Raw genomic sequence first — 25,984 nt, 5'->3', positions numbered from 1 at the left:
ACTTCCTTTGTAAAATATACAGTTTGGAATATTCGAAATTCGGTTACTCTTGATGGGATTAAAGTTTCCCTTCAATCCTATGTCATGCAATTGAAATGTTATCTCTCCTCATGGATGAATACATTGTATTTCACTTATAAGATGATGAACAAAACTGAGGATTTTATCACAAAGTTTTCAAGCCTTGTAAGACTTGAAGGAGAAGAATGCATCCTGAATGCATTCATATGATGATCTTTGTAATTAAACAGCTAATTATTTGGGTTTTTTTGTTTTCAGACAAGACGCATTGTAATTTTAATGCATTCACAGTTATGTAGATTTGTTTTATTTGTGACTATGTGGAAATAAATTTATCTTTTTCAAAAAAAAAAAGATCAGAATTATGCCATAGAGCAAATTATCAAATGGCAATATTGTATTGGTGATGTTGCTTTAAACTCAGAAAAATATAGAATAAGCAACTATGAAAAAAGAAAAGAAAAGGGGAAAAAATTAGATTTGTGTTATGAATATTGAGCATTTCTCAGTGAAGATTTTAGCATATTGCTCCTTCAGTTGACAATAGTCATTTTGATCCATTGTTTTAATGACCAGATTTTTTCAATATAAAAGAGAGAAGTTCCAGCAGCAACCTATAGAAACCCATTTTATAGTTTATAGATCACTGTGGTACACACGATCTATGAAAAGTGAGCACAAAAGATGACCAAACAAGATAAACACAAGCTGCTGGTATTAATATTTTGTAGGGCACATTGATAGTTTTGAAACAATAGTGTTTTATGATGGATATCAGGTGACCAATTTACCTACTACAACATTGATGGGTACAGCTCATAGTAATAAAAAATAAGCAGATCAGTAGATTTCATGGATTTACAATTCCCAGTAACAAAATGTAATAGAAAGTAGCTGGGTAAGAGACATGTCTCATGAAATTTGGTACAAAAGCAGTGTGACTTTTGTGTAATTTCTGGAAATACAAAAAAAAAATAATACGACGAGTTAACAAATAAATGGTGTAATTTCATGATAAATCATCAAAGGATGAGTAGACTACCAGATTTTACAAGTTCGCGACATTTGCATGAGCAATAGCGAATGCATATACGGAGTGAGCTGGTCAAACCCAAGTTTCTACCTGTCGCTGGGATGATTTTATCATATAAAAGCATATAGAAATTCTGGCACAAAACATATGTGTGTGTATATATATATATATATATATATATATATATATATATATATATATATATATATATATATATATATATATATATATATATATATATATATATATATATACTGTATGTATATATATATACTGTATGTATATATATATATATATATATATATATATATATATATATATATATATATATATATATATATATATATATATATATATATATATATATATATATATATATATATATATATATAATCTGTCTTCCTTTCGTGTGATCATACGGAAGTTGACCAGTCGATGCCATTGTGAACATTTTGCGGCTGAACCTCATAGCGTCGCGGCATAAAAAACATTGCCGTAAACCATACCCGCCACCCCAGAACAAAGTCTGACAGTGGGTTTCAAAGCATGGGCGGCCGAAAATTAAAATGGGTGGCGTAGATTTTATCTGGGCGGCCGTGAAATTAAAGTGGGCGCACCGCCCACTTAAAAGGCGCCGTGGAGAACACTGATAATATATATAGCATGGTTATTTTAACATTTTGACCAATCAGATGGCTGTATTTGCACCATCAACATACTGGTATCATGTGATGCAGATTAGTACCAGCCTTGCAGTGCTATCGTTGACAAATGAATTCTAGTCCCAACAAAAATTCAGAGATCAATAATAACATAGGACCGTCACACAACAGCTTCTGTATCGAAATGTTGAAGATCAGGGCATTGACTTTGGGAACAGAACAGGAAACCGTACCTCACTGAAAGAACTAAAATATCAGGAAATTACATCAACGTTAACAGCTAACGCATCTTTAAATTTGCTTTTCAGATGACCACATGTTTTCTTCTATCAGTTACAACTGCTGTGTCTGTTTTACACTTTCTACTGAAACGATGGATGCTTCCGCACAGACTGTGACACGTTGCCCTGCTATACACACCAACTCAGGACCTTGCTATCAATGTCTTGAACATGAACATAACTTCAAGGATTTTGCTTGGTACAGATTTCTGAAATTACATTGAACACTGACAGATTTTCAAAAACATACGTGCATGGTGTTCAGAAATACATGCATGGTTTTGAGCTTCAGTTCAAGGCTGCTAAGATCGCTAAGTATTGGAGACACTAGAATGTCCCTCTGAAAATACACGCACATCTGGTAACAACAGTTGGCTTTTTTATCTACAATACGGTATGTTCAGTAAAAATTCCAGTTTTTCTATTATGTGCAGAGGTGTATATTTTGCCATAAATACATAACTTAATTCTTACTATATGTGAAGGATTTCAAAAGCATTGTCAAAAAACTGGTTTCTCATGGAAACCATTATTGTGTTACGTTTTACTGCAACTTTGTATCTCAAGCTCTTCTGCTAATTAAGGCAAGATATCAGTGACTTTTGTTGAAAACAAAACCCTGAAAATATTACAAAGATGCCACAGCAAGAGAAATTGCCAAGAATTGCCGATGGACGTATTTAAATAATAATTTTTGAATTTACAGTGGTTTAGCATATTTATCCCAATTCTGTGCAAACAAGTTCTCGATCAATACCATCAATAGCAATATGTAAGAATGGTGAAAGAATTTAATATAAATCAGAGTTAAACAACAGACTGGTATATTGTATTTAACCAAAGGAAATTGCAAGTTGTGATGCACATTCAATGGCAGTTATCTTGACAAAACACACATGCTATGCAAGGCTGGATGGTCTGTGCATGGTCAAACCTATAATGAGCTCAGCAAGGTCAAAGTGAAGTTGTGAGGTCAAAGGTGGTACACAACACTTTGCTGCTTTCAATGGTGCATTGAAGCATGGGAAATCACAAAGTAGTTCCTGGTGGCCATACTATCTGGGGAAGACAACATGGTGTGACTTTTGTTTTTGTTTTGGTCGATGTTTGACTTAAATCACTTCAGTTTTGCCAGTGAAACACTGTTTTGCCAAGTTCAATTAATCATATTAATATCTTGTTATATGCCAAAGTTTAACCTTAAGTCCATGTTACAGAAAGGATGGCTTTTTTGTGGTGAAAAGTATGTCGCATTAGTGTCATACTTGACAATGGATGATAAACTTGGCTTTGCATTTTGATTGAGGTCACAAGTCAAAGACCCTGCTTAACAAGCCATAAACTAAATCACAAACACTGCTTTCTTAGAAGTCTTATCACCGAAATGGCAATCTTCAAAAAAATTCCAGGGTCAATTACCCTTTAAACAGTTTACATCTTACTATCATATGTTCCTGTTTGTACTCAAGGATTGGCTCCAATTTAGGAATGATAGCAATTGCTTTATGGTAAGCAAAACCTTGAAAATTAAGTGTCATCCTCTTCAGAAATGTTGACGAAAATAAACTACAGATTCGGTCTTTTCTTTCAATACATTACATTTTTTATTCCCCTTTTTTAGTTCATATAAAATTCTGGACTACATTGATGCAGGAGCCCAGAAATCTATGACAGGTTATCTAATCTTGAAAACAGCATGTTATCCAGTGGTCCGACAAGGTCATTAAGCATGTAAATTTATGCATGACATAACTGTTACCAAGGCATCAAAATCTTGCTGCTATGGCAACAAAATCCTCCATATTTGAATATGGAAGACTAAAATACACCGTTTGTTGGTCTGGCAGTTTTGATGATTTTCTATTCAGGTAGTATTGAAAGCCCTAGCAACTGTAACTAAGGACAAAAACAAAAAAAGGGGTTTGTCTCTCATCCTTTTGTGCACCGTTCTTGGCTAGCCACATCGGTCACCTTTTCTATAATGTTCACTTGAATAAAAATATGTGTAGAAAATGACAATCACTGCATACAGCCAAAAATATTGATATCTGTACAAACACAATATCTCACTCAGGCTGTACAGTTTTTGGAAAATTGAACTTAATGTTGTCAACCTCCTGCGTGCAAGAATTAACACTTTATGTTATTATTGTTATGTATAATGTTGGATTTTGTGAGCTTTAAATAAAAGAGTAGAGTGAAAAAGTGCATCACTGCATCAGATGTGTAAGAGAACTGAACTGAGAAAAAAACATACTTGTTTTGGCCTTCGGACAACTTTTAAATTTTTGTACAATGAACTAACTGTACAACAGTTTCTTGTGCTATTCCCTAAAACATACTGCAATACCCTGTTTTCAGCTTGTTTTCAGAGCGTCTTCATTTGTGATGTACTCTGTTGCATGATTGGACAGTAACTCATTTGTCCACAATAACACAGCACACCACAAATATATGCTCTGAGTACACAAGTTCAATATTGAGAAATTCAAACTCGCCATTGGTTGAAGATTTTGAAGCCATAGTTACAATATTGTCAAAGCTTATCCTCACTGGCACTTTAACCAGATTATACAACCATCCAGGAGACATGGATGCCACATCTGCAAAATTCACTGTTGTTTCAAAATTTGTGTTCTAAGTGTTGTGTTATCTTGCAACCATCAGCTTGGGCTATGGCGTATCAACAGCTACAACTTAATTCTAAATTCTATCAATCATAACAACTTTAAAATACAAGATGAGGGGTCGTGATCTGTGTGGTACCTCCCCATTTTGGGGTAGCACACAGGTGATATTCCAGATCCCCTCACAGTCTCTCCAAACTGCCAGTCCGCCTGCCCCATTTTTTTCAGTTTTCTGTCTCGTAATGGTCAAATAATGATACCATAAAATGCTGTTTTCAGAATGACAAAAAAATTCATTTATTATTGTCAATATTGACCGTGTAAAACAATCTGGTGAAGGCGTGTTTTTCCGATAAACAAGACCCTATTGTTTTCTACTTTTTCTTTTTCTCTGTAAGACCAGCCGCTGTATTGGCTTTAAATAAAACAATATCACCGTCTTCAACGACATAGTTTCTTCCCTGTTGTCTGTACTTGCCTGCAGCCTGTCAGGACAAAAAAAAGTAAACTACTCAATTTTATCGTACATTGACGAAAACAGAATGGAGGCTGTCAGATGATGTTTACACAAACAGTACATGTCAATATGTGACTTGATCAAATATTAGAAGTATATGTACATGCAGGAAAGATCTAATTTGATGTTGCTGTTTTTGATTTGCCCATGGCACCTAATGGTAATTATAAAACAGGTATCAAATTACCCTCAGGGATGACATCATTGTCTTTTGATGTTTTCTCGTTGTTCCATTCTACATTCTTCAAATCAAGCATGGAACTGGAACTGGACACATTGTATGATGAATGCCAAGGACAACTTTGTAATATTTCACACTGAAGTTTGAAGTGGGCTGGAGCAGACATTAGCTAATTAGCATGACGTTCAGATGGAGATACCCAAAATTATTCCACTGTTAGTTTTATTTCTTCTCTCAGTAAGTGAGGTTCAATGTTGACCACTTCCTCAGAGTGAACCTTATTATTGAATTCTCAATGTTATAAAATTGACAAAAATAATACAGAAACTACAGTAGCTTTGACCCCTTGACCCCTTCTCCCCACTTCCTTGTGTAGCAGTCCAACTTGCCATAGAAATCAAAGGGATTTGGGCTAAACCATGGTGGTGAAAGGGTTAAACAATGGAAGTTGGGAAACAACACTTTCTTTTCCGATTAGATCTGCAAAATCACATGTATGATGTATGCCTTGACACATAATTTATGTCATCCTTCCCGGTTTTTTGTATTCCTTTCTTTTAGAACTTATTTTTTTTTACTTTTTTTCTATGTGTTGTCTGTCATGCAAATATTTCTTACTGTACTTGACCACTGTTTTGTAAAGGCCATAAACAGGTAAGTCCCTAAATTGTTTACCGTTGTTCCAAAATACTAGCAAAAACACAGCTGACTTGTGAATAAATTGGTAAAGAAAACAATCCCATCACAGCTAGGTCAGCTGAAATTTATACTATGCTAACAATCACCAAACTCTTGCATTAAAAAAAATGTAATAGCTTAGAGACTTTTTACCTTGACTGCTGCCTCAGATCCTAACTCTTTGAAATCGTCATATTTCATAACTTCAGCCATAATGAAGCCTTTCTCAAAATCACCATGTACCCTGCCAGCAGCCTGAGGGGCCTTGGTTCCTTTCTGTGGTGTCAAGTATAGTAAACATTACATTGCTGTTAGTAATTCAAAACTCCCCAGCAGACCCGAAAAATGTTCAAGTTTTGAAAGAAGCAGCACTAAGCTGAAATTATCCTTGACAATAGCTTGCATTTGGTTGTCTTAATTTTGGGTTTGTTTTGAAGGCAGAACACGCTAAGGTATTCACAAGATAAGTTTTTCATGCCAGCAGAGACATACACTGAATGAAAACTTCATACACTGTAACTTTTGGCTAATTTTGCAAGTATTTTTGATCTGTTTGAAAACTACAGAGTTTCTTGTTCTTCTTCCAAAATTCATGTTGAAATGTCTAGTATTCAACGTGTTGACATAGTGCTTGTGAGTGCAATTATCTGATTATACGGCTGAGGCTGACCCTTGAATTTTAGACCAAACTACAATTTGTCAACAATAACAGTGCAAATTGTATGCAAACATTATATTCACAAGTCTCATACTTTGTAACGATCTCCTCGCAGAGATTGTAGCACAGCGTGATTATAGTCTGGCTACTGAGTCTGACCAATAGCCACACCAATCTACTGCTGCAGGCAAATTCAAATCTTCCGGACTGGATCTTCTTTCAGTCCTGCACGTGCCCAGTTGGCTTAAATCACATGACGGACATCTCAGATTGTGAGAGGAGCTGTCCAGCGAGAGATAGCACTTTCCATACATCAGTTAAAAATAATCATAATCCGCCATAACTTTGGCAATCATGTCGACAAAGCCGACAGCTGTAGGGGCAGCCATCTTGAATTGTCAATTCACACCTTGTAACCCAGAGCAAGGTCTATGTTTTGCGAGTGTTCACAGATTCAAGGATCAATATTGAAACTGGTGCATCTTTTATTTATCTTATATTTTGGTTTGAAATATTAAAAAAAAGACAGAAAATGTATAAAATAAAAAAAAAAAAGATGTACATTATAGAAAATGTGCAATTCTGAAAAAAGTGGGTGTAAAATGTTGCCTGCAGCAGAGATTGGTGGGGGCGTGCAGTCAACTACTCACTGACTCTCTGGCTAGGTTAGAATTATCCATGCTGCACTACAATCTCTGTGTGGAGATTGACTGTGTATTTCAACATCTGTTTTGGGAGAATAAGATGATTATATACTGGTTTCACATTGCGCACTAATTGCAGGCAGAAAACAGCACAGCATTTCAAAATACATTTTTTTTTTGTCTATCTTTGAAAGCGATGTCAGCTTGACGACAGAGCAAGCACTTGCGTACCCTCTTCCACAACCAATTTTCATCAACATAATTGGGTCATTTCAGGCTCTTGAATGATTAATACAAGCCAAATTAATTCTGGAGATTAATGCCAAATATGGGCGCTCTTCAGAGAGAAAAAACACGAAGGGGTTAATCAGCAATCATGTAATAAAGGATAATGTAATTTGCCAAGCTAACGAGTCGCTTGAATTGATATAATTGAGATGAGCAAATGTGCCGTCATAACTCAGGTAGCCGTGCTATTTTGAGTTTCAAAATCAACATTCATCAGTATTTTAAAACCTACTAACACTGATTTTCACGCAGTTTTTGCTCTGGCATACAGAGATAAATTTATCATCTTGGCACCTCTTTGCTCCGGACAATTTTTTTTGAGCATGTGTCAAGTTTGATCTCCAACCTCCGCATCCACAGAATCGCTGAGAGGAGACGTCTGGAAATTACCGCTGAGACCTCTGGCTCATCGTTCTAATGTTTCGAATACATGAATTATCAAATGTATCAGAAAGTACACAGAGATCTCGATAGCAATGCAAATTGAATAATTACCGTTATATTCACATTTGTCAGGCTGGTATTATATCAATTTGCAACAGACCCACAGATACCGCAAAAGACAACACTGGTATAAAGCAGAGATGGCATGTCTGGTGATATTCCTGATTTGAGATTTTTTAATTATGCCCTTGAGCGGTTTCCATGGCACCTGAGCGCGGAGAAAAACCCTGTAATGACTGTTTTCCTCTGTTCGTTCAAAGAGAGAATGAAAAGAAAAACCTTTGACATTTTGAAAAGCTCGTTAGAGTCAACAAACAATTGAAAAATGATTTTGTAAAACTGTCTACTGCTAGTGTTTCTCTGTTCAAAAGAAAACAACTCGGTAAACTATATCTGCCGTATAAGTGTGGCGGCCATTTTCTCCATAGCTTGGACAAAACAGAGGGGCAGAGAACTTACATAAGAATGTATAATTTGCATATCCTTTTGTTGTGAAAATGCAAATTTGTGTTGATATTAACATATGAATAGAATGGTTAAAAAACAGTGGGGTTGCCCATCCCTTAAAACACCCCGGTGAAGAACGCTGTGGTATATCCATGTGTGTGTGTGTGTGTATGTGTGTGTGCACCTGTCTATCTGTATGTCTTTCAGTGAGTATCTCTATTGTTCATTACCTGTATTGTCCACGCTCTGACTTCATCTTCGCCGGTTGTAAAGAAATATTGAAGAGTCAGGGCTCTGAATCCCGTTGTGATTATCTTGGGTAAAACACTGCAATGAAAAGACAAAAATGCACATGTGTATATACCAATGTTAACATTTAAAACGGCCAGTACCTGTGACTTTCTCATTATTTTTGTATTCAAGTTCAACTAAAGTGTCCTGTTCTACTCCTACAAGAATGTTGAGATATATTCAGCTTGTTTACTCAGCCTTTATGTGTGTAAACTGCATCATTATTGTTGACAAGTGGATTCTCTTCTGGACTAGAATTCCGATGTAGACACTTAAAAGTGCTTTTACTGTAAAATATACAAGCTAAACAGTTGGTGTTTCAACATGCTTTTGGAAGTAGAACAAAAACTTGAAACAAACATACTAAACAAAATTTGTGAAAAAAAAATCATCCAAATTACAGTTACTGGCACTGTGAACAATCTTTTCCAACATTAATCATCAGACAGCACATGGTTTGGTAGCACGTGATTCTTTCATTGAATTTTTCATCAAATTTCCCTCTGTAATGACACACAGGTTCAAAACGCTCAAAGTCACTTCAAATTCAAGGACATTTAAGAACTTTTACAGCAATTTTCAAGTACTTTTTTGAGGTCCAAAATACTTTTTTCAAAATATTATTTTGACAATATATTATTTTTACATATCGGTTTACATATTGTTTTTACAATATGACTTATCATCTTGTCCTTTTTGAAAATTATTGGTGGATTATTAAGACATCAGGGATTCAATTTCATTGTCAAGGGCTTTTCCCTAGGATTTTTAAGGAACTTACAGACCCTGTACACAACAACTTCATCATAGAAAACATCAGAGATACACAGAAAATTCGCTGTGGAAGCTGTGTTTCCTCTGGCTTCTGAAATTTTTTAGTAAATTTACGAATTGGGTATTGAAACTTTTCGTAAATTTTGAAATTCATAAGTAAACTTAACCGTTCCAATACGGAATATTATTCAGTCAAATTCAAATTAAGTACAACATGTGCTTAGACAGAACTATTTTGAGGTTTGTGGGCCTTCAGCTCTCAATCAACTAGCTGCTTCCTTGCTTTCGTACATTTACGAATCAACAATGAAAAAAATTAGTAAATCATCTAAAAAATAAGTAATTTTACGAATTTGAGAGTGGCAGAGGAAACGCTGTGGAAGGGTCACAACCCATGTCAAAAATGCATCACTTTCTCATTTGGAAATGTTAAATAAAAGGATACAGCTGTACTATAACAAAAATTTTACCAGTGAAAGGATTTAGAAAAAGAGAGAGTACAATGGGTGTTCATCACATTCAATAGGTAGCACTTGCACCATAGTGACACCAACACCTTAGGACCTCGACAACAATATGAATGCAACATCTGGGAACCAACCATACGGGTACGCTCACTGCAGTAATATAAAACACTTTTTTAACCTATTCATAACACAGTTTTCACACAAAATCCACATCAACGAAAACAAATGGATTAAACCGTCTCTTGCCGACACCGATTTCTATACATACAATGGGTAACTTGCCCCAAAGGTTGTCAAAACACTTCACTCGCAATGCTTAGCAGTACATACTAATGTGAAGTCAATCATGAAAGTTGGGGGCGCTGTTCTTGATTCTGAAAGTCAGATGGAATTGAGGGCAGTCATTATTCAAATAAAATACTGACATGCAAATTTTGCTCTTCCCCAGGAAGCCACATCACCTGGAATGAAATGCAATTAATATGCAAGGAAATGTACAAAACCTCTGCACAAATTTAAGTAACATCAAGTGAGTGCATTAATTAATCTAGAAGTGAATCATGATTGAAACCACATGCTTTAGACATGTACAGAATAGCTATGTTCTCATCCATATTTTGTTTAAGGAAGTATGCGCCTCGAAACTGAAAGACTTCAACTTTTGCTCAAACTTTCCTTAAGGAATCTTTCAACCATGCTCTTTCAAAATCAAGAATAAAAATCGGGGGTCATCGTGCAATTTTTTGGTACTAGAGCAACAAATAACCCAAGATTTACCGATATTTGAAATTCAAAATGGCCGCTATCCCTGTTTTAACTCTATAAAGAAAAAGATAAATTTTCGAATTTTGGAAAACTAAGCCGGTAAAAAATTTTTCTTACACCAAGAGCTTTAAAATGAAGCACCCATAAGTGGTAGATCAGAAAAGAATTGTAAAAGTTTGAGAGACAGGATATCTGTCTCCGAGGTGCATTCTACCTTAACACAAAATTCTGACAAAACCTACCAGGCACTCATTTTCATGAACACTTCAACAAGAAGTACAATTCAAATGCTATTATCAGGAGATTATACAGTACAGTACACGTTACAATAATAAATTCACAGACACTCTGACAGAAACACCTTCAGACCCTTACCCATATAACATACAGCGACAACTTTACATAATATATTTTGCCAGCTTTTTATCCCATAAAAATGATTTTCTACTTCATAAAGGATAATATAGCTGATGATATAGCTTTCCTCAATCACCTATCAATAAAATATGCCCCAACTTGAAAAACCTTGAACTCATTACATAATACACAGACCAAAATTGTGTAGTATCTCAGAGTTTTTGATCTTGCTGTAAACCATTTGAATGTATACAAGTATTCATTCAGAACATGTTTCATGTTTTTACCCCTGTCTGCTGTTTCTAATGAATTTTCCTGTGAGTTTTGAAACTGTCATATTTTGTAATTAATGTATATATACATGTTTGTTACCACTACAATGCAAATTACCCAAAGTGGGATAATAGAGATTGATTGACAGATTGTGTAAGACATCCTAGCTAGTCTGACCAGGATTTATCATCACAAATAGGTATTGGTCAAAACTGTTCACATAGGTTATGAATATTTAGTGGTTGATATTGAACCCTGACCCCCCCCCACCCCACATGACCTTTTACATAATGTAGTGATTCAACCACAGTTGAATAGATTATGAATAAATGATCGATACAAGCAAATACACAGACAAACACATAAACATACACATACATATATACATACACTCATACGTACACAAATGTACATAATTTTATGCATTTTGGTTTGCAATCATATACAAACTCACCTTGAGCAATTTTTCTCCTTGATGTATGCTTCTCTCTCCTCGTCAGTTTTTTCTAGGAGATTCATTTCAAATAAACCAGAAAATGGTATAACAGGCGCCCCTGGGTCGTTTGTATCAATCCATTCCTTCATTTTAACAAGCCTGTGATTTGTGAACAAGTTTTTACGCAGAAATTGAAAAATATCCATATTGTTAAAAAAATCAATTTGTATTACATATATTCTGCAACAACCCATATGTTACCTTCAACTGAGAAAGTTTGTTGTCTGATCATGGACTTATTTGTCAAAGAGCAATAGTTAATATTGTTTTAAGTTTAGTATAATTGAAAGACTGCCTTCAACATGGGTTTATAAGTCAACACATTCAGCGGTGAGCGAGAGCATTTTTACATTTGATGACACCAATGATCTGTGCAAAGAAACATTCAGGATACTACAAACCAGCAATGGCTCTGACTTATGTCAATTCTTATGTCACTTAACCCTTTGAGCGCCAAAGTCAATTTTGTCACCCTTATAAAATATAACTCGGTCAATTTTTGTCAGATTTTTGCCAAAATTTTGATAAAAAACTGTGGCTGATGAAATATTGCGTACATTTGGTCCAAAATTATCAGAAAAATTACAGAAAAGTTCATAAAAATTGGTAAAATGTTGCACTAAAATTTTGGTGGGAAAAAATACAGCACTCAAAGGGCACTTAATGATCTTTCTAGTCCAACACATACTTCTATTTTTCCCTATAAAAGAGGTATCTAAACATTCCAGACTGCATACTAACCATTTGTTTTTTTTACGTAAAAAGTCCTTTTCTGACAGATTAATTAGGTAAATCATGGGCTTGGACGTGAGTAGAAGATGTTTATTCAAAATCTCAATCTGTAAAAGAAAGAGGTAGGAAAAAATTCATCTATGTATACATGTGTGACATTGCCACTGTCAAACACTGCATAGAAGGATGGGAAATCCATGTATACATATACGGTTATAAAACTGTCAGCTGGTATGAAGGGTAAAGCTGTATACAGGGCTTGGAGAAATGCGATATAGTCTATGGTATATGGAAAAAGGAAGACTATTTATCGGAAATGTGCACTAAATATGTTTACAAATTGACAACAACGTAAGCAAGTTTGCTTGTCTGGTACTCCTAATATGGAGAAAACAGGGAAATGCATAAACAAGCACAAAGTTTGTAAACAGGTTGAATGTGCATGGGGCAAATAGCTCCACAAGTTACACTGTTTCTTTAATCACCTCTTTATTCTATGCCTGTACACGTACCAGCCACCTATAATCTACGCCAAAAACAATCAACACTGAATGGACATGTGTGAAGAACAAAGTCCTTTTTCCAGAATCACTTCTACATAGTCAGTTTATGTTCTACAAGCTAATGAATATCAGGTGACACATTCTGGAGCAACGTAGCCACCTCATTGGCTTACACCTTGATGACCAAATTACGAACAAACAGAAACAGACTTTAATTTTCAGAGAGTAAAAATTCAGCAAGTACAAAGTGTGGTATGACTGCTTTTTAGCTGATGGCAGCAAAAAATCAAGGGCTTTTTGCCATTTTGCCACATTTCCTCTAAAATATCAACGCTGTATGCAATAGGTACCGGGGGGTAATGTGACTTTCTAGAGCAGTGAAGTAACACCCATGCAGAAAAACGCCAACTGAATTTGATTGACAACAAAGAAATACCGGTACTGTCATTATTTGTTAGTCTCCACGGTGAAAAAACTTTTGAATTTGGATTTTTGCTTGCTTAACAAAAAATACAGTAATAGAAAGAAGATTCACATCTTTTGCTATGCCATACTTGTAGTTCATATTCCTTGGCTAATACATTTGACAAAATGATATGTGGTGGGAGACTGACAATTTGAACTACCTGGGATTTTGTTAGTGGTTCTACTTTGGAATAAAAATACCGCAATTATACGGTGTCGCTCAAATTTGATCAGAATTGGTACATACCAAAGATCAACAATAAGTGTTATTTCTATCTGTTCAGTGCAGGAAAATTATACGTTGATGTTATGACAATTTCTGCACAGTACAACCAGAAAAACAACAAGAAATATTTAAACCAGGAAATTAAGAATGACAAAAGTAAATAAGGTCTGAAACTTTAGATACTGAAGGTCAACTTTAGCAACATGCATAGCAGAGAATCTTTCTACCATGGATGTACAAAAATAGACATCCATATGGTTTCAGCAGATCTGTTAATATGTCACAGTTCATAAACAATGACAGGAAATGAACAATTAGCTGTTTCAGTTACTGCTACCACTCCCAAACATAATAGGTACCCTGCATACAAATAGGTTAAAGGTCAAAATCCTCTTATTCAGATGTGTGGGCTGATTCAGTTCACTGCCACCACTCCTGCACACTTGCAGTATTTCCCTTTTTCTTACCTCATTTGCACATTTTTGACACTGATGTGTTCATTTGAACAAATTCACACCTCAACCCCTACATCCACCTGTACACCAAATACTGAGATGGTAGCTTTGGCAGTATGGGAGCCTTTGTGTGTGACGGACATGAGTCTTTCCACAGTAAAGCGCAACATTTGACATCCCAATTTTGGAGCTCTAGCTTTTTCAAGATAACAGCATTCACACAAAATGATATTATTTTTAGTAAGTACTACATATGAGCATATATAAAAATAATATTAAAGCTGTATGTCCAGCTCAACAAAAATTATAGATTTTTATCTTTGTAAATATGGCCTCTATTTGCTCACCATTTTGTGACATTTTGTACCCCTGTTACATTAGGAAGGGATATTTACAATATTGATACTATTTGAATTGATTTCAAATGCAAAGTAGTAATGTATTATAAGCAATTACGAACTAAATTTATTCTTGGAAAAAAAACACTAGGGAAAGGGCCAAATATTATGCCAAAAAATATTGGCAACGTACGTAACTATGTCTGTCCAACTCTATGCGAATTGATAATATGAGAACAATAAATATAGTGAAGGCTGTAAGCTGCAACAAACCACTCATACATTTGACTAACAATGAAATCTTCCACTATGTATCATTCTTTATTCTGTCTTTATTGAAGCTTGGGTTCTCTTGCAGTTAAAAATATTTCTGGAAGGCGTCTGTCCACATGTTACGCGCGTTACCTCATTTCCAAAATCAAGATTAAAAAAAAATTCTTTTGGTATACATTGCTGAAATGTTGTCATTTGAGGGTGCCCTAAATTTCATGTATTATGGCGCAATTGAATATAAACCAATGGCCACCATTACTGAGAGCACCTGAATGGCAGGATGTCTGTCCTCCTTGTTACACGCGTTACCGGTGTTACGCGCGTGGAAGTAATTGTAGTTTAATTAAATACTGGATAGAATAATGTTAATTTGTTTTTTAGTGTGACAATTCTATCTGTATCAGAAAGTTACTGAAAGCTTTCTTTACAACTATTGATGCACCTCAGATGCCCATATCGTTTATGAAAAAATTGGACAGAACTGATGATGTCTGTCCAATGTTACATACGTTATCCCATAGACAATACAGGGGTCTTCCCTCTGTTGTCTATATGATTATCCACAGAGCCAATTTATGACAATTCACTTCATAATTCTGAGGTATTTAACTTCGTCATGACATATACATATACAAATCAATCAGTACATTCATTCAGATTGGAAAACACACAATTGTGTATAAAGCCAATCCAGTGTCTGTCCATGTTACATACGTTGCTAGTGGCAATAACATTGCATCAGATATCCTCCTCTTCTGATAATATTTAAGATTAAAATATCTTCTGAAGTGTATTTCTAGTTCTTGTAGACTAATGGGTTTCTTTCAACTTGGCACAGGGATGATAACGGCATACATGTGATCAAATACAATACAATGTCATGTCTGTCCATGTTACACGCGTTACTGTTGCCACGACAATTTGCCCTCTTCCTTAAACAAAGAAATTATTTATCTTAAAAAAATTTTTTTCAGATGACACACCTGTAGTACTGTCCACCCACTCAACTTTTAGATTCAGATTAATGAATTTAATTTTTGACCTTATTGTCACAAAGTGGTTGCACTTTACTGTGGAATGACTCACATACATCCGCACATACCCAAAATATACAGACATAGACGCCACTCAGACTCATCATATAAGCTCTTTTGGTATTTATATATAAAACCAAATATGAGCTAATAAAATGACGCGCAGTATTTTTTAAACACACTCAGTATCCCAAGGGATCATGTGATGATGGTACAAACAAACACACAAGTGCAAATGCGAATGGAAATACATGCATTTCTGTGCATGTTTGTGCACATGGTTTTGCTGTACTCTGGTCGATTCGAATTCTGGGTTTAGTCTATTAGTTATCACATAGTGTACTGCACATGATGTATGCAGATATGATATTATTTATTTTTGCATATAGTTAAGGCGATACAAGTAAAACATGTAAAATTTGACACAAATGGGAAAAAAACTGGTCTGGCGACGAGCAAGTTAATGGATCTCTGTGCATTTAATCCACAATCTAATCTCAACATGTAACTAATACTACAAAAGTAAGAAAGACCTACAGTGCAAAGTACGACAAATTTAAAACTTTTGTCCCTCGCCCGGGCCAACCACATGACACACATTTTTTACATTTCTCAAAGGAAAGATGAAATTTTCAGGAATGTCACTTATTTGTTGTAAAAATTACTCTGAACAGACAGACAGACAGACAGACAGATATACAAACACACAACCTCTAACTGGCCAGTTTTCTCAAAAAGCTCTCACCTCATTTGCAGTCCAGTCACAAAACCGGACAGCTTTCTTCTCTTCATCCAGTATTTTATGAATTTTGATCAGCGTGTCCTGTTAAAATGTGAACAAAACAACAACATTAAGTTAGATTTCTCATATATGACTTTTTTCTCCAATGGCATGATTGTGTGGAGTCAGTTCTGCAAGCATTCTGATTGGTCAATTTGAGTTGTAGATGCTTGTAGCTTTTGTCAGCTTGTCCCTGATGTCTAACAGATAGAGATCACACTTCATGAACTAATAGGGTATATTCGGATCAATTCACTGCAGTGTCATTCAGCCCATTACAGCAGTATTTACCTTGGCACCCCATTTCGCTGTATACAGGTCCACACTCACCACTTAAAACAATAGGTTTGGGCTAAACCATGCCGGTGAAAGTGTTACCCTGTGACTTACATATTCTGCCCGTTTTGACTTGTCACCGCCACGGGTGACTTTCTTCTCTACGTCCTGTATCCTGTCATTCAGGTACTCTATATCTTTCAGTCTCAGCTCATCAAAGATGATCTCCATGTCTCGGACCGGGTTGACGTCGCCCTCAACATGACTCACATCCTCATCTTCAAAAGCTCCTGAAAAGTCATAGTTGGCCAAAGAGAAAGGAAGAAGTTTTATAGTACGGTATTTTTAGAAAACTGAGTTTTCTATTCTTAGCCCCTCATGAGTTGTCAAAATTCATAAAGACATGAGAATTACATGGTTGGCCAACAAAATCACATTCAAAGTTGAATATGTATATTCTGGTTACTGAACAGATTTGAGCTCGGTCATCAATATTTTTCCTCCAGAAAACCGTAAAATTTATATCGATGTCACTCATGCTGACAACACAATTCCAATCAATTTTTAAAATTCTGATTGGCAATTAGCAACAAGGTGGTTTCAGAGAAATGAAAATGATACAATGGTTTTGAAAAAATGCCAACATAGTCTTCAGAGAAGTCCATTTTGAAATCAGATGCAGGGCACACTGTTCACAAAGTTTTGTACAGATTTTTTCAGGAAAGTTTATTAAATTGTGTAAAGCAATACCAGTGGCCATGTTAATAGTTGTTTTGCATATAAATAAGAAAACAACAACATTTTTGCATATCAATGAGAATACAACATCATTTTTGCATATTCATGAGAAAACAGCATTTACAAAAGTCCAATCACAGGCAGCAAAGAGTCTGGGTGAGGACCACTGAAAATGGGGAAGACTCACTTGTCATATGGAATATTGCATCACAGGCGCTGATATTTGATAAGAAAGCGTTTCCCAGACCCTGGCCTTCATGGGCACCTTTCACAAGTCCCGCAATATCGACAACTTTCAAAAACGCTGGGATTTTACTGTGAGGATCCAAAACAAATGATAAATACAATTGGTTAATCGAGTCACTCAATTAACAAAATTTTCTTCAATACAATTGACCCTTATTACAAAATTTCTAATAGAATATATGATGAAATGTAAATTTTAAATGCCACATTTTAACTGATGCGACAGGCAACCTTCCAAAAATTCTCACAATCACAAAAAAAAAAATTGCATAAAAATTGGACAATAAAATTGTATCTGATGAGACAGTCATGTGTAAATTGGTTGCATTGTGCTATGTATTCATGAGATGAGTGCATGAGAAAAATTGCTTACAATTGTGTACATTCTGTTCAACTCATTAAAACCTGAAAGAAAATTACATCCCATTGTATTCGCATGTTATGAATTGAAAGCACCCACGTAATAGCAAACAATCTGAACCCATTGAGCGCCAAGGTCAATTTTTGTCACCTTTAGAAAAGATACCGAAGTCAATTTTTTCCAGATTTCGGCCAAAATTTTGGAAAAAAATTTAGCAAATAAAATGTGAGTCCAAAATTATCAAAAAAATTGCAGAAAAATTCATAAAATTTGTAAAATGTTGCACAAAAATTTTGGTGGGGAAAAATTACAGCACTCAAAGGGCGGAACTGGAGACAAAGATAGCCGTCCTTGAATTTTCCTTGCAAGACAATAAAGGCAAGAACAAGTTTTCATTATTTTTACGAGGCAGTTAATTCCGCTGATAACTTGATGACACTGAAAGCTTAGTCAGTAAAGTTAGGTATCATTGGTGGTGAAATCTTTCCGATGAAACAATGAGAACATGATTGCTGATTAAACATGACAAAATATTGTATTGCAGAAGTATTTAGAGCCGACTTTGCTGAATTCTGTAAAAGAATTAATTATGCAAAGGTAGAATGGCAATTTTGAGAAAAAATGGCGGTTACTCCACCCCAATCATTTTGTCATTTTTGTTCTCACTTATCTTATCCGAGCATTTTCTTTGAGCTATAAACTTAAGCTGTAAACTTTGATTATTTTCATGCTGAAAAAACTTGGAGATGCATGCAAGCACCTAGTACCTAGACTATTAACCCTTTGAGCACTGTAATTTTTCCCCTAAAATATTAGGGCAACATTTTATCAAATTTTATGAATTTTTCTCTAATTTTTTCCATGATTTTGGACCAGATGGACATATATTTTTATGGGCTGCACTTTTTTACCAAAATTTTGGGAAAAATCTGAAAAATAATTGTCTCAATCTGAAAGAAATTGTTAACGTTACATGGTATAAATACAACAAAAATCGACTCTGGCACTCAAAGGGTTAAAGAGACCCTTTCATTTTAATGTGAAATACAGGACATGTATAGAATGTGGTGGGTTTGAAAAGATTGTCTTACCTGGGTGGTTTATAAAAATTACACAGAAAGTCAAACCTTTCATCGGGGACAGGGACTCTACCTGAAAACAGAAATAGAAAGATTGATCAATATGGCGTAGACTAGTAATACAACAAATCAGTCAAAGAAAAAGACTGTGTTCTATAGGATGGAACAGAGCAAGGACTTTTGCATTTTTTTCACATTTTTTGGGTGTACACCCATGGAAAGATGCTTTAGGTTGACAAAAGGGTTTCGTAAAAAATGTTATCGAAAAATGTTCATGGTGCACAGCTATGAAACATGGTATACTGGGGGATAGTTAGACCTTTTATATTCTATAGCTCAGTTTTACAACTACTAATGAATGTGAATGAATTTCTGTGATTCTACATATATCATAAGAAACAGAATGAAATATATAAGATCACTTGACACATTTCAATGCAACCTCTGAAGTTTAGTCAAATGAGAATGAAATATGCACAACTTACTTTCATTGGGGTCTTTGAGTCAAGCCAGGAACACAGCAGCGATGTAAGAAAAAGAAAGATGAAGTAAAATATTGCTTATATGCATTTGGAGGAAAAATACAAATTTGTGGATGTTCACATCCTGAAAACAGTGAAATTGAAAATGAATGCCTAAAACACACTTCTGTCACTTTTGAAATTTGTTTGAAACTACATCCTTTATTAGTCACGCAATCTGTATACATTTAAAACCAGATTATCATTGACTACATGGATCCAATTCTATGGTTTAGCATTAGAAACACAACGCACATCAAAATTTGACCTAAAAGGGTTAATATACATACAAGCTTCTCCATTTTTCATTCGGAAAAAACCTCTCTGACAGACAGATACTTACCTATGGTACAAAATGGAAAGTTCTCAGCAGCTGCAGTGCTTTTTGTAAGAACATTGAAAAATGTTGACTTCCTGTACAAGGAGAAATCAGATATATTCTCAGAGACCACAGCCGAATAAATGATGTGCATGGCAAGCAACACACACTGCCTTTGATCTCAAACTCGTATAAACGAAAGTTTTAAAGTGAGAAAATGAAACTGTTAACTTCTGCTATTAACATAACAAATTGCTTATACAAGTTGATGGATGTTTAAACCACTCCTATGTGTTTTTGACAAAAACCTCAAAACAAAATCTGAAAAATAAAGAAGTATCGCGCACACAGTTTCCTCAATCTGTGTTTCCTCTAGCTTCTGAAATTTTTTAGTAAATTTACGAATTGGGTTTTGAAACTTTTCGTAAATTTTGAAATTCATAAGTAAACTTAACCGTTCCAATACAGAATATCTTTCAGTCAAATTCAAATTAAGTACAAAATGTGCTTAGACAGAACTATTTTGAGGTTTGGGGCCTTGAGCTCTCAATCAACCAGCTGCTTCCTTGCATTCGTATATTTACGAATCAACAATGAAAAACATTAGTAAATCATCTAAAAAATTAGTAATTTTACGAATTTGAGAGTGGCAGAGGAAATACAGCTTAATGTAAAAACACCGTATAATTTGTGCAAATTTGCGAAAAATTATCACAGCAGTGCTAATCCCGCTCTCCACCCCGTTTTATTTGTCATGTACATATTTGAATTTTCCACTGACCCTCAGTTACAGAAACTTTACAAGTTCACCCAAATGCCATGTAAACAGTTACCAATGATAACAATGCATTTAGACAAAACCAGAGTGTTGAAAGGGTTAAAAATTAATGTATTGTCTTAGACTTATCATCTTAGCATGGCATAGTTTTACTTTATGAAAACAGTGCCCTACAGAGAATTTTAAATAATATGGTTTATTTTCAGGATCTTAATGCATGAAATGACAAATTAAATACATGTTGAGGGACCATAATACAATGCAAGTGTAGTGTGGACAACATCTGACATTAGCTGTTGTGAATATACATGTACTCTGCTGATATGGACAATAGAGGGCGTAATTCCATGTTCAGAATGTTTCTTCCCTGATAGGCAACTATGAAAAATTTGAACATCTATACAGCATTACCAAAGAGACACAATTATTGCCTAAACCACTTAAAATATCTTCATTTAATATTTTTAGATTGCTAAATTTGCAAAGTATGTTAACTATTCCAGCATTTTTTTTTGCAAGTCAAAATCCTTATATGCAGATATAACAATATCTTGCATTGATATCATAAGTTTCTGATACAATATTTTATATGATACTAGATCTACACCAATAGGAGACTTTAAAGTGTATAAGTGTAGCATGATTTCTTAAGTCTTTTTACCACTGGAGTTTCAACTTTGAATTAGGCTGTGAAGAGAATGGAGATCAGAGGTCGCAGGGTCAAGATATCACCTTCTTTCTGATGCAACTCTACTTACCCAACATTGGGCAATCCCACGATGCCACATTTCAGAGAGGTTCCTACCCTGCCAATTAATGGTTTGGCCTTGGGCTGCTCCTTCTTCTTGGGCGGCATTGGTGTCTTCAATATTGAGGCTCTAATGAAGATATGATATAAACAAAATGTTTCCTGTTATGTGCATGAATTGTCTATACTGTACAGAAGTCAGTGAAGAAAGGAGCAGCTGTATTGACACATTCACTTGATGTCAATAAACAGGACACGAACAGTCCAACCTGTCTAAGTGGTCAACCTTACACAGTGGTCAACTCTTTATAGTGATCACCCTGTGGCAGTCCCATAATATTGCACATGTTGAAGGCCCTCTACAGAACAGCCACCTTTCTTATGTGGTCAGTGGCCGCATGTATTTACTCCAATTTTGTACAAAACCTGTGTATAGTGGTCAGCATATTTGGCTCTGAATGACCTCTGTAAAGTAATTGCTTAGATTGAGAGCAAGAAATATGTCTAGTTTGATTTATTCCTGCATTACAATTTTACAAATTTTATGAGACTAATACAGTCAACAGTTTACCAACCACTTTGAAAGAATACTATATGTAACATATCCGTAAAGTGACATATCGAAAAAAGCAAATAAATACATCAATGCCCAGACCCTCTCAAAGCCCCTGGTTGGTTAAGCAGTGTGGCCCTCTTCTGCCCTGATTAGGTAGCTAACTGTAGCCCAGCTCTGTGGGCTGATGTAGCCTGTAGCCCTCCGTACGATGCTGTGTGCTCCCCGTGTTATACGGCCTCCCACCACAGCCCTGCTGACTGCCATAGATGATAGAGAAAACCGGTGGCCATGGTCCTAATTTGGACCGTACACGAAAAACTACTTTTATGATTACTATCAGCTGAAATCAACTAGATTCCAATCTATGCCTACCCAAACAACTCAATCGCTCACAGATTGCAAAAAAACTCTGCTCTTGTGACGTCCCAAACCATTAGTTTTCCAGTGATGCACGGTCAGGGGCCAAGTGGCCAGTCATATCTTGCATGAACGTATCTAACGGCGAGCCACTGGGCCCTTGACCAAATTGGGGCCGCGGCCACCGGTTTCCTCTATGGCAGTCAGCAGGGCTGTGGTGGGAGGTCGTATAACGCTGGGAACACACAGCATCATACACAGGGCTAAAGTAGCCTGGTTTTGCTACATACACCTTGTGCTGGCCTAGACAACCACTGACGGCAAATCGGTGTTAGATCAGAAGTTGTGTAGTGTAGCAAATCAGAAGCTATGAGACTGACGAATGAAGGTCATGTCCAGGACAAGTTTTGTTTCCTATCAAAAACCTCACATTGAGAAAAAAAGAACAGTGACATTGGAAAAAATCAACAGCTATGCCCGTGAACATTATTTTTCGTTTTCATTTCTGTGCAACATATGTGCACATATAGATATAAGTATAGCTCAACTATGACTCACAAATATATATATATATATATATATATATATATATATATATATATATATATATAATATATATATATATATATATATATATATATATACATACACACAGGGCTCGAAATTAGCGGTAGTCCCGCGTCCACAGACTACCAACTTTTCCCTAGGGCTACCAAACTCCATGAAATGGTAGTCCACACGGACTACCAAAGCCTGGGACATGAAATTACTTATTGGGCGACATTGGGGGAAAGGACAGGCTATGACTTTGTTATGCAAATTAAAAGGCGACAGTACTGTCGAATTTGTTGCGACAAACTTTCAATAACATATCATTATCTGAACTGATGAACTTGGATAACAGGCTTGGGAAATGATAGCCAATGAAAATTCATTTTCATAGTTATTTAATCACTATGTATCAATCACAATTAAATGCAAAATTATTAAAACTGCAAAGAGAAAGCTGTTGGGCCATCCACAAATTGCGCTTTCCGAAGTTTACTATGGGAAATATAGCCAAAATTGCCACGAAAGTATAAGGAACATGACTGTACCAAGTTGTCATCCTGAAATTCATTGCCAATCAATTTTTAGCTACGTTATGTTTACATGTGCTGAGTGAAAAGTCGTTGTCATGGCGAACATCAAAATTTGCATATATGCTCTACGTATGTGTGAATAGGTGGTCAAACTTTGAGGCGTCACCGTTGTCCACTACACATGCTATACCTTTCTCCTGAGGCTATGATCTGCGGGTATTGATGTCAAATGACTAGAAAATTCACTTCCTGGATAGAATCATGAAAAATAAATCATTGTCTAGATAAAAATAAAAGTATCCTTTACAAAAAATATTCTTCATTCATGCATGGGCTACCAAACCTTGTCACTGGGCTACCAACTTCAGAAAATGGTAGCCCAACGCAGCTGGCCCAACGGGACTACCAGGGAAAAAAGTTGATTTCGAGCCCTGATCATATATATATATATATATATATATATATATATATATATATATATATATATATATATATATATATATATATATATATATATATATATATATATATATATATATATATATATATATCAACAGCTATGCCTGTGAACATTATTTTCATTATTTTTCGTTTTCGTTCCTGTGCAAGATATGTGCACATATAGATATAAGTATATCTCAACTATGACTCACAAATATACATTTCGGGCAAGTTTAACTTTTAGTCTCCTGTCAAGAGTACCTGTGACAAGGGGTCGATTGACAGATGTATCACATACTATCACTTCTGGGTAGATTCCTAAACTGTGACAAGTTTTGGTGGCCTTGTCATGCAGGATGCGCGAATAACTATTACGGTTTTGTTTAAAATGTATCTAAAATTGACTGACGAAGCCCATGCGCGTCTAGACAGCAGAACTTGAGACTGAATCGCTGAGAAATCTGACCGTCCGATGGGTTTTGCAACATATTGGAGTCAGGACAGCCGACTGCAGTCAACGTTGCACATGTTATTAGCGTGCGTTACTATTTGAGGAACATTATGTCAGATTGTTGGAATAAGTCTTGCGCTACGAAAATTTCTGAGACACTTTTATCTTACCTGATCGAATAAGAGACAGGAGAACGTTTAAACTATTTGTTACACGTTTGACTGGTGCAGTTTTACTATGGACACGGGTATTGCAGAAGGTGAGGAAATTCCGTCGGCCAGACTGCCAATGTACGCACGCGTAGTGTCCTGTGACCCGTACCGTTGGGGGCGCTATCATAGTTCTTTGAAACTTCTCTACACTGTACACATGCAGTTACCATGTGTACAGTGTAGAGAAGTTTCAGGCAGTGAGTTACAGGTGGCCCCGGACCGGCTGCTCCGGCACGTGTCGTATTTTGCAATCCTGGTGTATTTCGAAGGAGCAGTATATATATGCATGCAGAGTTCACAATTAACGCTTCGTGGCAACAACCTGTAACGGTTAAAGTGAATACCTCAAAAATCACTCATCAATATGCCTAAATGGCGTGGCGTCCATGCATTTGGCCACCGTCGAGTCGCGCAGCGCAGAACGGAATTTTAGAAAACAGGCGACTGTGATTTGGCGACTGGGAATGACCACCAGCGCTCAGGTGTCTATGGTAAGGCTGCATTCACAAAAAAAATGATGTGGGGGCTGGAGGAATTTGGGGGGATTCGGAAATTCTGGGGTAGTCGAAAGTTTCGCTCTGCCTATAGGGGAACCTGCAAATATTTTGGTTCTCAACATATTGATGTCATCAATGGTGGTTGTAATGTTAGTACATGATTAAACAAAATCTAGAACCGTTTTGTGTCATGATGTAAAAAGTCTTAAAATGTATGAATGCCATTAAATTTTCGTAAAAACAACAAGTTGGCCTTGTAAGGGGGCAGAAGCTGCAACTGTTGATAATATTTTCAATATTTCTATGCAATGTATCAAACACACTTTCTTGGTGTCTCTCTAAGGCATGCTGAGACACACAACATTCAGTTTGTCAACGAAGCCTGTATATCTAAATATTTGTGATATTAAATTGAATTAGAGTCCAGACTGAAAGTTATTTGTCAATGATGCAAATGCATGGTGCACGTAGGTCTATACAGGCTGTGTTGTCATGCAGAATACTGGACAGTTCAACATGCTGTAGGGAGTAGAACAAGAATGCAGTAGTACAAACTGAACAAAATATTGTCAAAATACAAAGTTAATACAGCTACTGCCCTGCTTAGTACT

General features: G+C 35.8%; 1 protein-coding gene across 1 annotated transcript; it reads right to left on the bottom strand.

Moving 5' to 3' along the window:
* Positions 1 to 3,577: 3,577 nt before the first annotated feature.
* LOC139143674 (obg-like ATPase 1) lies at positions 3,578 to 24,975 on the bottom strand. Its single transcript, XM_070714193.1, has 13 exons — positions 24,835 to 24,975; positions 21,788 to 21,907; positions 20,276 to 20,346; positions 19,897 to 19,908; positions 19,424 to 19,484; positions 17,913 to 18,040; positions 17,102 to 17,277; positions 16,676 to 16,753; positions 12,646 to 12,743; positions 11,863 to 12,003; positions 8,712 to 8,808; positions 6,154 to 6,276; positions 3,578 to 5,109 (listed from the first exon to the last, which is right to left on the bottom strand). Exons 2-13 carry the CDS (start codon positions 21,883 to 21,885, stop codon positions 4,999 to 5,001), a joined length of 1,194 nt encoding a protein of 397 aa, XP_070570294.1. The 5' UTR covers positions 21,886 to 21,907; positions 24,835 to 24,975; the 3' UTR covers positions 3,578 to 4,998.
* Positions 24,976 to 25,984: the final 1,009 nt, after the last annotated feature.

The sequence above is a fragment of the Ptychodera flava genome, chromosome 11 (genome assembly GCF_041260155.1).
Source record: "Ptychodera flava strain L36383 chromosome 11, AS_Pfla_20210202, whole genome shotgun sequence".
Lineage (NCBI taxonomy): Eukaryota > Metazoa > Hemichordata > Enteropneusta > Ptychoderidae > Ptychodera > Ptychodera flava.
This window is presented reverse-complemented; position numbering and strand designations above follow the sequence as displayed.

Bases quoted from the DNA above. Each gene is read 5' to 3' on its own strand.
- LOC139143674 (XM_070714193.1), bottom strand. From the start codon at position 21,885: ATGCCGCCCAAGAAGAAGGAGCAGCCCAAGGCCAAACCATTAATTGGC. The intron at 20,347-21,787 runs GTAAGTAGAGTT...CTCCTTGTACAG, and splicing joins GTGGGATTGCCCAATGTTGG to GAAGTCAACATTTTTCAATG. The intron at 6,277-8,711 runs GTAATGAACAAT...TTGACACCACAG, and splicing joins TCAGAGCGTGGACAATACAG to AAAGGAACCAAGGCCCCTCA.